Here is a 14,175-nt window from a genome sequence, read left to right on the forward strand (position 1 = left end):
GGTTATCTACCATGTACATTGTGCACAGTTTCACTAAAATATGGGCTAACTTTTATTTCCTTCCAGCTTTGCTTCATATGGAAGTGGGGATTTGTCCATTCACTTCTGAATACATCCCTGTAAAAGGAAGCTGCATATTTCAAATAACATTAAGGCAACAATATACTGAGAAGAAGTTAGTGGAGTGGGGAGAAGCTTTACTCATATTTTCTGAACAATGAGTGCTTCATGCTGACAGGAGTGGGAGGAGAATAAACGCCTTTGTGTTTCTACTACCAACTGGATACACATTTATATGCACATTAGCAGGAATTTTCAAATGATTCATCTTCTCCAGAGAACATGCATTTCTACAGTTAACTATTAAATTTGATAACCCCTGCAATTAGTAGCAATATTAAGTGAAAAATTACATTTTCTGCATTTCAAATGAGTCAAAAATTTCAATTAAAACAAGAGTAAAGTATCTTACTTTAATATAATTCCAGTTTATCGACATATGGAAAGCATTTTATGTTCTTAAGTGACTTAATGGAAAGAAACAAAAATCTTAGACTTAAACAATCATATAGTAGCGATGATTCCAAAGGTCTTTCTAAATTATCAATAACATCACTGCATTAGTAATCTGTATACTTTCAGCAAATTAACCTTACCTTTGATAGAACTTATGGTCCTGCCAACAGATCTCAAATGTTTCAGTAAATTTCTCCTAGGTCAGACTAATTTATTGCAAATCAGAAACCTTTGCTTTAACTTTGAATTTAAATAGTAAGTAGCACATACGTGCAAAGAAGTCCATCTACCACATATCATACTGCATAACTATTTACATATAGACTTGTACCATGTGACAATTAAAATTGCCTTTAATTGATGGGGCCCATACAGTAGGAATGTACTGTGACTGATCAAGTTGTATTTAATTAGTAATTTCAGATATAGCTTGTTTTACCAAAGTAGAAGTGAATATGAGTGGTAATATATAAAGGGCTAGTCAATCCAAAATGGTGTACTTTGTTTAGCCATTTGGTAAACTAGTCTTGATTATCAAACTGATTGAATGCCTACCTGGCTCAGCTAAATACTATAAACAAGTTCAAAGATGATTTTGTTATTTTTTCTTGTAAAGGGCTGTCTTATCTTCCCAACTACAAATTAATAATCACTGTTAAATTATGGACGGTGTAGCATTAGCTCCAATAGCCAAAATTTTTCTTTCAAAATAATGATGAGGCCAAATAGCACATGCTGTTATTTCGGCACAAATGATAAATAGCTTCAAATTAAGGTAGATTCACAATCGTTATCCATTGTGAAGCAGCCTCTTCCTAACATCAAATGAAGTAAAGTTGGTTTACTTGCATTAATATAAAGTCACAGAAGAGAGCCAAACCTTGTCTATTGCAGTCCCAGTATCTAGTAAATACTGGGATTTAAAATTAAGCATTAAATGAGTGAAGTATCATTTTGCTTAATCTCATTCTAAATCTGTTTTTCATTCTGCCTCTGGGCACCTTTCACTCTCAATTAACTTTAGAGCTCTTAAATCTGATTGTGTATCAACTGCAATAGTAAGTTTGATCCCAATACAAACCAAAGAAACAATACTGTGGTTGCACTAAGATCATTTAGAAAAGGCAGCAATGTTTTTAGAACTATTAATTATTCTTAGGTGGCCAAGTGGAGATACGTCTCTACCAACAGAGGTGTTCCCTCCACTGGCCTTCAGGTCACCCTTGGGCAAGGTGTAGCACCCAATCAGGGTCATGTGAAGCCATGGGAACAAGTAAGAGCAGCAGGTGCATATCACAAGTCCTAGTTATGCAGCCACTGATACCAGGGAGACAATCTCTGAAGAGTATTGATAATTGATAATACTCTTCACCACCCAGGAGAAGGCAATGGCAAACTACATCTGTAGAAAAATTTACCAAGAACCATCATGGCCATGGAAGGACCTTGGTTGCCCATGTTATAAGACATGGTACATAACGAATGAATGAGCAAGTCATTCTTGGGTGACATTATTCCAATTAAGCATAAACTCTGGTAAACATTAAATTCAAGAGCAGCATGAACATATCTACACAAAACTGATCCTACAGTCAATTTAGTTGTATCTCTTGTTCTACACTGTCCATAACGATAAAACTAAGAGTCCTGGGATACTACAACTTAAATATATACAGTTATACTGTATACCTGTAATCTTAATACTTATATGCTTAGCACAGTATATGTAACTGTGCAATAGTTATGCTGTAATAAGATCTTCAGCAAAAGAACAATGTGTACTAAAAAGAAACATATTGTATAGCTCATGCTTGGAATTACCCTGTGACTAAATGACAGCTGGTAAACATGGGACTTGCAGGTCAGTTGACTAACATGAAAACAGGAAGCCTTGGAATAATGGTCTGATGTTAATTTAAATCATTGTCCTGGCAGCAATAATATTGTTATTAACTATTAGGACAGAATTCAAAACTCTGAGTAATCATGTATTTCTTTTACCTTTTTATAAAGCTTGCCCATTATTGTGCTTAAGAGATCTGAGTTAAAATGAATAACAAATATACCAAATGTTAAGATTTTCACCTCAGAATTTACTTTTTAAAAACTTTATTTTTATTAGAAAAAAAATCTGTTTGACAGCTTAAAAAACTAAACATATATTGAAACATTTCTGAGAAATTTACATTGCATGCTAATTTGGGATATTATATCCCAGTAGTCTCTTTCACATCTCAGATGTAAAATTGCAAAAGTATGAACTTCCCTGAGAATCACAACTCCAAAATAAATACATTTCCCTACAAGAATAGCATTGCCCTGCACAAAGTGCTCTGATATAAAAACTAGCCAAATCATCAGGTTTCATTCCGAGACAGTAAAATGACCACAGCAATCATCTCTTGAGAGTCTATGTCACAGTATATCATCACTCACAATGTAATATTGACAGGCTTTCTTCAGCAGCTGGCTGAGTTACTCCTTGTATCAGTACTTTCGCAAGATGAAAGAAAACAGAAAGGACAATTCTCTTTATTGAAACTGAAGAAGTTGCTGGAGCTGGGCTTTTCCTGAGTATAACAATAAAACCAATGGTTCTTCAAACTTTCAGTCTTGCATTGAATGTCGAATAGATCTATGATAATCCTCTGGACTGTTCACATGATCAGACATTTCATACCCTCGAAGCAGATGTCCGCTGTTCTGCTGAGTGAAGTAGTAAAGCTGCCTGGCAAACACTGGCTCGATCTAAAGACAAACAAAAAGTCCATTTATATTGCTTACATTTTGGTTTCATTTGCTTCTCAAACCAAAAACTGCACAGCATTCTCTAAAATTTTAATCATACACTGAAACAGAAATCCCACAATCATTTAAAGCAGTTGAAAACCGATTTTGCAGGACTGGTCTGAGTAATTTTCTTTGCTCCAGAACTGCTTTAAGAAATACAGACCAAAGTCAGAGTGAGAGGAAGTTCTCACCACATAGCAGGCAAATTGACAACATCTCATACATGGGCTGGGTTGAGGATACTGGATGAAAGTTGAACCAGGAGAATTTCAAACAACGGAAGACAACACATTTGTGCCATTTAAAATGATTACACTCTCTTTGTTGATATTATGAAGTGTAATAATGCTCTAGGCTTCTCACAATTTGTGTTGTATCTGATTAATCTTAAATGAAGCCAATTTACGATTTGGCCCAATAATAATAGATACAAAAGATCACCAATAACTAGCTCAGGCCAGATTAAGATCTCTCCAATGACTGTTTTTCAATCTCAGTCATTGTTTGGGAAAGATATCTCCAACAAGACCAAGCATTTCCTTAATGAGTGGCAAGTAAAGTGAATGCAGTGGCTTCACCTGAAAACCTTACATACTTTGGATTAGCCAGCTGAAAGAATGCATGGTGATCTGCAAGAAATGCATATAATGAGGAGGAGCAAAATAATGGAGGTGGGATGAAGAGGGAAGGAATATGTTTTATTAAGGATACAAACTAGCCAAGACTATTGATGTAATGAGATCTATGCAGTCTGTTAAAGATTTAATGCCCAACCATCTCGAACTGTTCTTTATAAAAGAACACCAGCTAGATTCAATTGTAGCCAGACAGTTTTGTGCAATAGGTGAGAAATCAGAAATGAGAAGAAATGCACTCAGGAAAATACTGAAAATACTTTACTGGAACAACAAGTAAAATGGAAATATTTTGTCGTCTCTCCGATATTTTACAAATTGTAGGAGTAAGTGCATTATTGATGCTTTTGCCCCCACTCACAAAATACCTCTAAGAGAAATTTGTCAATTTACTATTTGATCAAGTGTCATTCATTTTTCCAGAGATTCCAGCAGCTATCAGTTGACGAGATTTGACACATCTTTAGAATAGTAAATTGTACTACCTACAATTCACTTCAGGTGCTAGGTTCAGTGAGGAAGGTGGAAGAGATAGGTAAAGGTAATCAGATAGACAACAACCTTTAGCATGGTAAGTGGGCATGTAAGAATATGTTGCAATGTTATGTGGAAAAATGGAGGAGAATGGGACTGAACAGACTATTCTAGAAGCCAGTATAGCCCCATTGGGCTGAATGGCCTCTTTCTGTACAAACTTGTGTTTCAAATAAAAAAATGAAAACAAACAAATAAAAATGTTTGCAGGTCCGAGTTTGAAATTAGGTACCAATCATAAACTCACACAACGAATTGAGTGCATATTTAAATTGTTTACAAGTGCTCTATTTCTCAGTACAAACATTCTTAGGATAAAAAAAAACTTTAAATGGATCGAGTATTACCCCACACCGTACAGTTAATATCAACTTACATGTGCTGTGATAAGTTTTCGAGATCTTTGTGGATCAGGAAATTCTTCTCCAAAACAAAATACAATTTGGTATCTTGGCATGAATGTACGCCCATGATTTGCACAGCTTTGCAGCTCTGAAGGCAACAAAACAAGTCTGTTACAATTAATCTACTTTAAACAACTTAGTTCAAACATGATAAAGAAATGGCTAGCTGTTCAAGTATCTACTTTCTTCAAATGAGTACAATTAAGAATAATGTCAATAATTCATCTCATAAGTAATCTTTAGTCAGAATATACTAACTGTAAATCGAACACTTACAGAACTTTCAGATTTGAGCTTAAATAGTCAAAAAGATTAGATGATCACATATTGTGGCATCTATTTACTAAACATTTTCTGTTCACATTCATATTCACATTAATGATTGAAAAGAGTATATTATCAGAAAAGTACATATGCTTAGGATATATAATAGAAATATATTTATAGATAAGAAACGAAATTTAGTACCTATTAGAAATTGTTGTGTGTCAAATAGTTTGGTAATTTGGTCTCTCTCCAGCTTGTTGGGCCTGTCACTGTATGGTGCTAACGGTCCTTCCCAGTAGATTCTGCTCTGACACAATCGTTTGGCATAGAGACCATCAGGTGCCATCCACAGTAGGACTCCCTTCTCCAAGTGATTGAGAAGCTTGTCAATACCTTTGCGCTGTGCATTGCTGTCTGGATAAGGAAACAGCACCTGATCTATGTTGCTGGCTGCAAATGGCTTATCATCATGGACATGGGCTATTCTACAACCTTCAGGGCTTGTAGTTGTCACATCTCTCACCAGGATGTCTCGATAAAACAAACAAATGTGTAGCCGACAGTCTGTAAAAGCAAATCAAATTGTCGATTTCAGTATATCAGCAAGCTGAAAGTCATTGACATAATTTTCAGTAAATAAAGAAACCATGGAATTGCAAGATGTTTGGGCTATTCCATTGTCAGGTCCAAATATTCTTTCGACACAAACTGACAGAATCAATCAGTTAAGATAAATATGAAGCTTCTGTAGGGTCAAGTGATGGCAAGTAGATTTTCTAACTTCACAAGGCAGAACTCACAGTCTGAAATTGAGAAGATCTTGGTAACATTTAATACCATCATAGCCACGCTTGGACATGAGCAGATTAAGGCTACATTTGCAATTCAAGGAGTCCAAATTTGGACTTCCAGTTCTGTAGTTACATTTGGCAGGTTCTCTCATCACTTGTCTTCCTTATGGTCATCTTGTATTGTTTTTTTCTCTTTCTCTTAAGTTTTCTTTCTTCCCTTTTTCTTATTTGCCCTCATTCTTAAGTGGGCTGTTTACTCACAACACTTGATTTTAATAACATCTTGATGCTTTCATTCAATTTTCAATTTCTTGTCTTCATTCATGAATTAAATTATTCTTCCCTTCTTCTTTTATCTTCTATTTTTTTCTTCAAGCCAATCATACGGCCAAGGTTGGGGAAGGGAGGGATAGTCAGGGGAATGGAGTTGGCTGAAATGCAGTCTTAGAAATACCAGGCAGGATCAGGGGTCACAGTTGTCCAATTTAGAAATCCTTCATCCCTTTTTCTGCACCCAACTGAAGAGTCTGCCATCCACTGTATGGTTGGACGCATGGCTAGATTTAACAGTGATCACAAGGTCAGTGGCTATATTCTTACTTGTCTGACTATGCTGATCCATATTAACAAAGGCCAAAATCAAATGCAATTAACTACTTGTGAAGCAAAAGAGAGAATCAATGTACCAATGCAGCAAGAAAAACAACTAGGAAGCCAGACAGATTAATTATGAGTAATGCTCTGTTGTTGTATGGGGTTAAGCAAACTATATTGGGTTAACAAACTTAAAATTGAATATGATGAATACCAAAGGAATATCTGCTGTTGATGAAAAAGCCACCCACCACATCCCACATTTCACAATAAATAACCCAATCCCACATTAATAACACAAAGGTAGTTGCTAAACAATCAAGAAATACATTATCTTATAACTTGGAGTTAATCCATAAATTTGTTCCCAAGCATGACATTACAATTAGAGAAGCAGAGACTTGAGAAGGCATTGGTCAGACCAATTGATCAGGTAGATGGAGCTCGTCAGCCTGGGAAGGCAGTCCATCTAAAAGAGGGAAAACTCTGATTTCAAACCTCCGCTGCCTTGCAGCCATACCCACTCATGGGAAAGGCTTTGGGAGTAAACCCTGAGGACAAATCCGGAGCTGGAGTCCCTAAAGCAGTCCGACGTTGCCGTCAACCTCGCTCTGGCAACTCCTGCGGTGACACTGGTGCTGAACTGTATCGGCCTTTGCCGTTCCCTTGAACAACATCGGTGTCGTGGAGAGGGGAGACTTGCTGCATGGGTAACTGCTGGTCTTCTATACAACCCTGCCCAGGCCTGCGCCCTGGAAACCATTCCAGGAGCAGATCCATGGTCTCATGAGACTAACAGATACTAATGGCTGGACCAAATTTGAAGAATTGTGAGCTGTTCCGGGCCCAAATATCTAATAAAGGATTAACTGGCATTGGAAAGGGTCTGGAGGGGATTTATGAGAATGATCCTGGTAATGAAAGGGTTAACATATGAGACCTATTTTATGGCTCTGGTTCTTTACTCACTGGTGTTTAGAAGAATGAAGGATTCCCATTAAAACCTTTTGAATATGGAAAGACCTGGATAAAATGGACATGGAGAGGATGCTGCCAATAGCGGAAGATTTTAGGACCAGAGGGCACAGCCTCAGAATAAAAGAATGGCCCTTTAGAACAGTGAAGAAGAGGAATTTCTTCAGTCAAAGGGTGAATCTGTGGAATTTATGGTCACAGACAGCTGTGGAGACAAAGCCATTGAGTATATTTCAGGTAGAGGATTATAGGTAAGAGCAGGAAGGTTACAGAGAGAAGGCAGGAGAATGGGTTTGAAAGGGGAAATAAATCAGCCATAATCAATTGACAGAGCAGACCTGATGGGGCAAATGGCCTGCTTTTGCTCCTATGTTTTATTCTGTTATGGTCCACCAAAATATGTGACTGCCTTTAAAAAAGCAGAAAAACTTTCCATTGTGCTTTACAGAATTGTTACCAAACAAAATTGAAACAGGAGCATACATGCTAACACAATAGGTTCTAATAAATGCTCTAAAGAAGAGAAAAAGAATTAGAGAAGTGGATTAAAGAATAAACTGAAAGATTAGTAGCATGCTATTTGAAGGAATAGACGCTAATTATAGACCAAATGACCTTGGAGGTTTAACAGAAAAGATCAGGTACGCCAGTGGGAGACTGTGAACAGATGTGGAAGATAGAAGTTGAATTTTTAAGACTGTGTCACAGCCACTTTGATAGCCAGTGTGAAACAATGTACCTTGGGATGCAAGCTAAATATATTTGGTATCTTTGGGCAGCAGAGTTTGAGAAGATGAATTATGGACAGTGGAAATTAGAAAGTAACTAGTAAATTATTGAATAAGAGCCAAATAAATACAAGGCATGGATAGGTACTTTTGTGTTGTTCATAGATCTGTACTGATGAATTGCAAATGCTAGAAGTGTAGCCATACCTGAAAGGGCCAGTGCTTCACCAGATCTCATACTCGCTTCAATGGGAATACCAGGTGCTTGTGATTCAGCAGGAGCACAAGTATAAAACGACCCTGTTACCTGATAACCTGGAAAGAGAATAAAACTGAAATGACATGCTAGTTTAAAACTATTATGAGAAATTAACTGTATAATATAATCAGCCTTAATAATCCATTCAAAAATGTTATACTCATGTTAACTAAAATATTTCACAAATTTATGATACATTGACATTAGCACCTGCATGTAACTTAGACAGCAGATCATAAACACAAGCAATTCAGCAGATGCTGGAAATCCAGAAATACACACAAAATGATGAAGGAACTCAGCAGATCAAGCAGCATCTACAGAGAGGAATAAACAGTCAACATTTCAGGCTGAGACCCTTCATCAGGATTGCGTCATCCAGAATGTTGACTGGTTAATCCTCTCCATAGATGCTACCTGACCTGCTGAGTTCCTCCAGCATTTTGTGTGTTAAAACAGATCTGTTTTGAAATGGCATTGATTTGTTAGCAATACAATTCAATTGACCTGATTATTAATTTTTTTCACTTTAATTCACTAAATACTTTAACAGTCCTTCTGAAAATGACCATTATATAATTTTATATATGTGGCACAGAGCTATTAAGTAATTTAATTCCAATTTAGCCATGTTGAGATCCGTGAATAACTTATTAAGGCTATTTATTAATCATGTCCAAACCTGTGCCTTAGTTTCTCTTTCCGTTGAACTTTCTTGTATTATTATGACTGGAATATTGCATGAATGCAGGGGTAGTACTTTACAGAAAATAATTTTGAGGCAACGTTTGAAGTCAAAGTGCATTAGCATGAATTTTCCTCTGTGGTTTTGAATGAATGGTATAGCTCTCAGGATTAAGTTCAACTACCTTCTACATTTATGATTATAACAACCAAGATACTCTATTCTGAAAGAAAGACACTTTTTTTTCCTTTAATTAGCTAATATAGTTAATGCCTCATGGACTTCCACTACACTGGCTCATGTTATTTATTTATTTAGGGATGCAGCACAGTAATAAGTCCTAGCCACAAGCACATTCTGCCCAAGTACAACCATCAGACTAATTAACCTACTAACCCATACATCTTGGGAATATGGGAGGAAACTGGAGCAGCTGGAAGAAATGTATGTGGTCACGAGGAGAATGTGCAAACTCCCTACAGACTGCGGTGGGAATTGAATTCAGGTTGCTGATGCTACAATAATGTTACGCTAAACCACTACACCCAAATCTTATTACTCCAGTGGGAAGCCTTACCATTTTCACAACCAGGTCCTTGCCAATGATGATTTCGTGGAGCAAATGGCACTGGCGAACAAGGATAGGAGAGTTCTGGATGTGGCTGTTCGTATTCTCTCCAGCTGCGTTCATGGGGTACAATGTAGTTTGGCAACTAAAAGACAAAATACAAATTATTTCTCAACTTAGTTGCATAAAGAGTTGTGTTATTCATTGCCAGCTGAAATGCATCAACTCTAGGGTCTCACTTACCTGAGGTGGTAGAGACGAGTATGTAGGGTAAGAATGATGGTTGACTAGTATCTGTTGATCTTCCATGCTTACTTGTTTTGAACCTCCTGAGAGTAAAAGGAAAAGATGATACTGTGAGTACAGTATTTGGAATGTGTACAGATATAAAGAATAATTTAACTCCTCCTGATGACAGGAGCCTCTATATTAAAAGATATTATGATTCAAAACCTCTTTAGATTTTTTTTACCCCCCCCCCCCCATTCTAGTGTAATCAAGAAGGGAAAATGTTTCAAATGAAGTAGTCACTTAGTCTGATTATATACCTTTTTTGGCCCCCTCTGGTATAATTTTGTACACTTTATATGGATCTGAAATATCAAGTTGACTGCGATCAACCAACTCGTCAAAGTCATTGCTCTTGTTTAAAGCACATCGTAGTCGAGTCTTCCATGTTGGTGGATCTGGTTTATCAATTCCTTCACGGAACTTTCCTTTGAAAAGTGCCCAAGCCTAGGGGAAAAATTATTATAGTTTCAACAAAACAATTCTTACTCCATACTGTATAATTACTGTGCAATATGTTGAGATTCGAGATGTACATTTCAAATAATGAACAAGTTAAACATTATACATCTTGCATGCAGTCAAACCTTCAAGACTTAAATTACCTTAGAGTAGCCAAAATTATCAAGACTATGAATATCTGAAGTATTTTAAAACTGTATAATGTAAATTTTCATCAAAAATTGTTCCTTTCACTGTCCTACTTCCTCCTTCATCCTACCAGGAAATAGATAAATTTAAACTCTACCAATCATTATCTGCTTTCAGGTTAAGTCATTGATTATAATTTTGTGTCCTCATGTGAGATTAAAAAGGATTTACTTATTCCAGAGGGTAAAAGTTACTAATGTTCTTTGAAAATGAGCCTGAGATCACCACCCTAATAACATAACAGTGCAACCAGAACAATTAAGGGGATGTACATATTTGAATTCATTATGACTTGTCATTTAGCATTGGACAATTTATTAGCATACTTGAGCAAAATCGTAGTGAAGCATAACCATTTTAATGAAAAGAAACCTTTTCCAATAATACATCTGAGTTACTTACAGTAGATAATAGCGTTCTATTTATATACACCACGCATTTATGAATGCACATGCTCTGCACTCATGTTTTTCGCTGGTGTACATTTTTGTAAGTTAAACTTTTTTTTCCTGTCACCCCGTTTGCAAGAAACTAGCAATAATCTGTACCAGTAACTCATATCTCGCATGGGGATATGTAGTGAGTCACATCGGTGACATACTTTTTTTATTGACTGGTTAGCGCCTTGAGAAACTAAAACAATTTCTTGGCAATACATGATTCAATTTCCCTGAAGCAACATAACTAACCCTATCGGCGTCGCTGACCAGCAATTTTACTAAGCTCAGACCACAATTATTCACGCACACCTACACAGAAAAAGTGTTTTCCTGAAATACAGGCAGTGCCGTGCAAGTCACAGTGTAATAGAAAGCAGCTAATGTTACTCCCACCAGTGCGGGCAGCGCTCGCTTGGGGGAGACCGTCCCACAGGCCAGCATCTTCATCGCCTCCTGCTGCACCAGGCTATAGTACTCTATGCAACTGCCTAACACAAGAATTTCCACACATTAAGAGCCTGAGAAACTCAATCCCCAGTCCTATCGAGTTTGATATATGCAATGCCACATGACAGGGGTGTTTTTTATACCATCGGGAATAGAAGGAACTGTACAGGGTCTGGGGGCGACCGTGGAAACACCTCGGCTCACGGTTGCTGGGAACTGGCAGTGAGTGGGCTATCACAGCCGCATTGAAAAAAAAGCACAGAAGTTAAGTAAGACAAGGCGATACAGAAAGTACATGAAGCAAAAGAGGAAATTAAGACCTTCCCCCATGAGAGCGAATCACTCGTCAGAAGTACAGCAATCGAAGAAACACGCGATTTACCAAGTGAGGTGAGAGAAAGTGTTTCTACCTTGAAAAGCGCCGCATCCTCGTCTCGGTTATAATCCTGTTTGCCGGCATGTTTCCAGGGAATCCGAAAAATCGTTTTGTCTTCGTTTTCCCAGACCAGACCGGGATATTTACCACTGTCAATCTGGTCGATCAACCACTGGCGAAGTTTGCCGTTTCCGGAAGTCACTGGAGCCATGTTGCACTCTGAATCCATATTCATTTCTATTGAATACAACGTGAGTGTGTGAAACAGTACATGAAGATAAGGGGCATGCGGCTGAAACGAAGGGCGAAATATTCACGACTTGTTGCTAACACTACTCGGGGCAAGGAATGCGAGCTATGGAACAAATTTGTCCCCGGTATGCAGAGCATCGGAAATCACTTGGACTCTGGAGCAATTTCACTCTGTATTCACAAGCAAAAAGCATTTCTAATTTCAATTTCAACACAAGCAACACATTAAATTTAAATTGCAAATAAAATATGCAGCCAATACACACAAAGCCAGACTCTGTCATCCTGGTAAAGGCACGACTTAAAATTATCGCTTAAAATTTGTGGCAAGCTGTTTTTAGTCTGAGTCATCTAATCAGTGTCTAATATGAAAGTCTATAATGATTCAAAAGAAGTTGCCAATAAAGTGACAGGGTAAAGTACCAGTTCTCTTACCTTACGCGTGATGTCTAACTTCTACATGAATAACGTGTGTTAACTAGTTACGGTGTAACAGATCTACTGAGTACTAAACGTGAAAGTAAGGTTCCCTTATATGCAAACCCTTTTGGGAGGCGTGTCTCTCGCTACATGTCAATCACATCCTGACCTCTGTTTTTGCAGAACCACGGTATTCGGAAGAGGGAGGGGGGAAAAACCAGCGAAGCACAACAATTCAAAGTATGAAACATTTACCAACGTGTTTGTTTACCAGAAGAATTGACAGATTTGCTTCGAAAGAAATTCAGACCCTTAGATCGGAGCAGGTGATAAATGGCAAAATTAACCTGAACATTGAATGGAAAATCAATTGGCGAAAACACTTCCTTGGGACTCAGAAGAAGTCACCCACAATTTGAATATTTTTTTGGCTAATGTGATTAGTTTCAAAATGAAATTTTCGCTATGCCCTCTATAAATTTGAAGGGAGCGGACCAAAAACGACCTGACAGTGTCTTAAACATTTTTTGAAATGTTGGATCTTCTCTCAAAGTAGTCATGTATCTAATCTATCACTGGACTTTAACTACCTACAGTACTAATTATTACTGTAAACACATTTCAGCGCGATAGTTGCTAAATTATTTTTCAGCTAAACTCTGTTTCTGCTGTAGTTCTTGATTAACTGAACAACATAGATGTGGACCAGGTTAATTCCCTTAAGACAGTCATGAAATAACATTGACACTTTTATAAGCTGGGATTTGGAGAGAAATTGAACCAACGTACTCGTGGATGAAGGATGGCACTCTGCTGCAATGCTGCCCATTGCCAAGCAGCCAAGCAACATAGTAATGACTGTTGTCATTGCAATAATGCCCACTTGACCGAAATATAACTGGACATGCAACATGTCTCAGCAGAGAAAGAAAAGGAGAGCGGGAAAGCACATCATAAGACGAAAACATATGATTCTGTTTGAGCAAAAACATTTATATCAGCTCAAATTTGCCTAATGAGTACTTTTGACATATGATTGCTAATGTATGAATTGCTTCTGCTTCATCGTTGTAGACGTGCATTTACGTAAAAACGCAACGCAACCACTTGCCTATCGGTTTTCAATTGCATTATTACTAATTTTGTACCGCCATCTCCTGGGCACCCCTTTACTGGTGTCCTTCCGCAAAACGGTGAGATATATTTGCCGTCCAAAAGCTAAACAGAACCCCCGGAGTAGCCGCAGTGACCATTCTTGTTCAGTCACAACCGACCTCCGTTCTTGATGGAATACAGACGTGAAATAAAAGAAAATAACATGAAGTCCTTACGTTGGCTTCTCAGATGGTTACAGGAAAGAAAATGTTTCGTGTCAGAAATTCTAAGCAAGGAATAACTATGTGGTTTTTCATTTTTTGTGTCCCCAAACTCTACTGGTTTTAGTTAGGATTGTAGGGTGTGTTTTTATTTGCCACATTTCTCCCGTTTCATTGAAAAGGAACAGTATTTCCTTGTTTTAGAATGTAATGGGTGGTGGGAGGGGAATAGTAATGGG

The 14,175-nt window shown here is 37.5% G+C and overlaps 1 protein-coding gene across 1 annotated transcript; it reads right to left on the reverse strand.

Moving 5' to 3' along the window:
• Positions 1-2,623: 2,623 nt before the first annotated feature.
• Positions 2,624-12,714, reverse strand: irf4a (interferon regulatory factor 4a). The gene is made up of 9 exons (XM_059945314.1): positions 12,636-12,714; positions 11,983-12,185; positions 10,295-10,481; positions 9,990-10,075; positions 9,756-9,891; positions 8,442-8,549; positions 5,348-5,710; positions 4,852-4,967; positions 2,624-3,264 (listed from the first exon to the last, which is right to left on the reverse strand). Exons 2-9 carry the CDS (start codon positions 12,181-12,183, stop codon positions 3,124-3,126), a joined length of 1,338 nt encoding a protein of 445 aa, XP_059801297.1. The 5' UTR covers positions 12,184-12,185; positions 12,636-12,714; the 3' UTR covers positions 2,624-3,123.
• Positions 12,715-14,175: the final 1,461 nt, after the last annotated feature.

Source organism: Hypanus sabinus, chromosome 20 (genome assembly GCF_030144855.1).
Source record: "Hypanus sabinus isolate sHypSab1 chromosome 20, sHypSab1.hap1, whole genome shotgun sequence".
NCBI classification, from domain to species: Eukaryota; Metazoa; Chordata; class Chondrichthyes; order Myliobatiformes; family Dasyatidae; genus Hypanus; species Hypanus sabinus.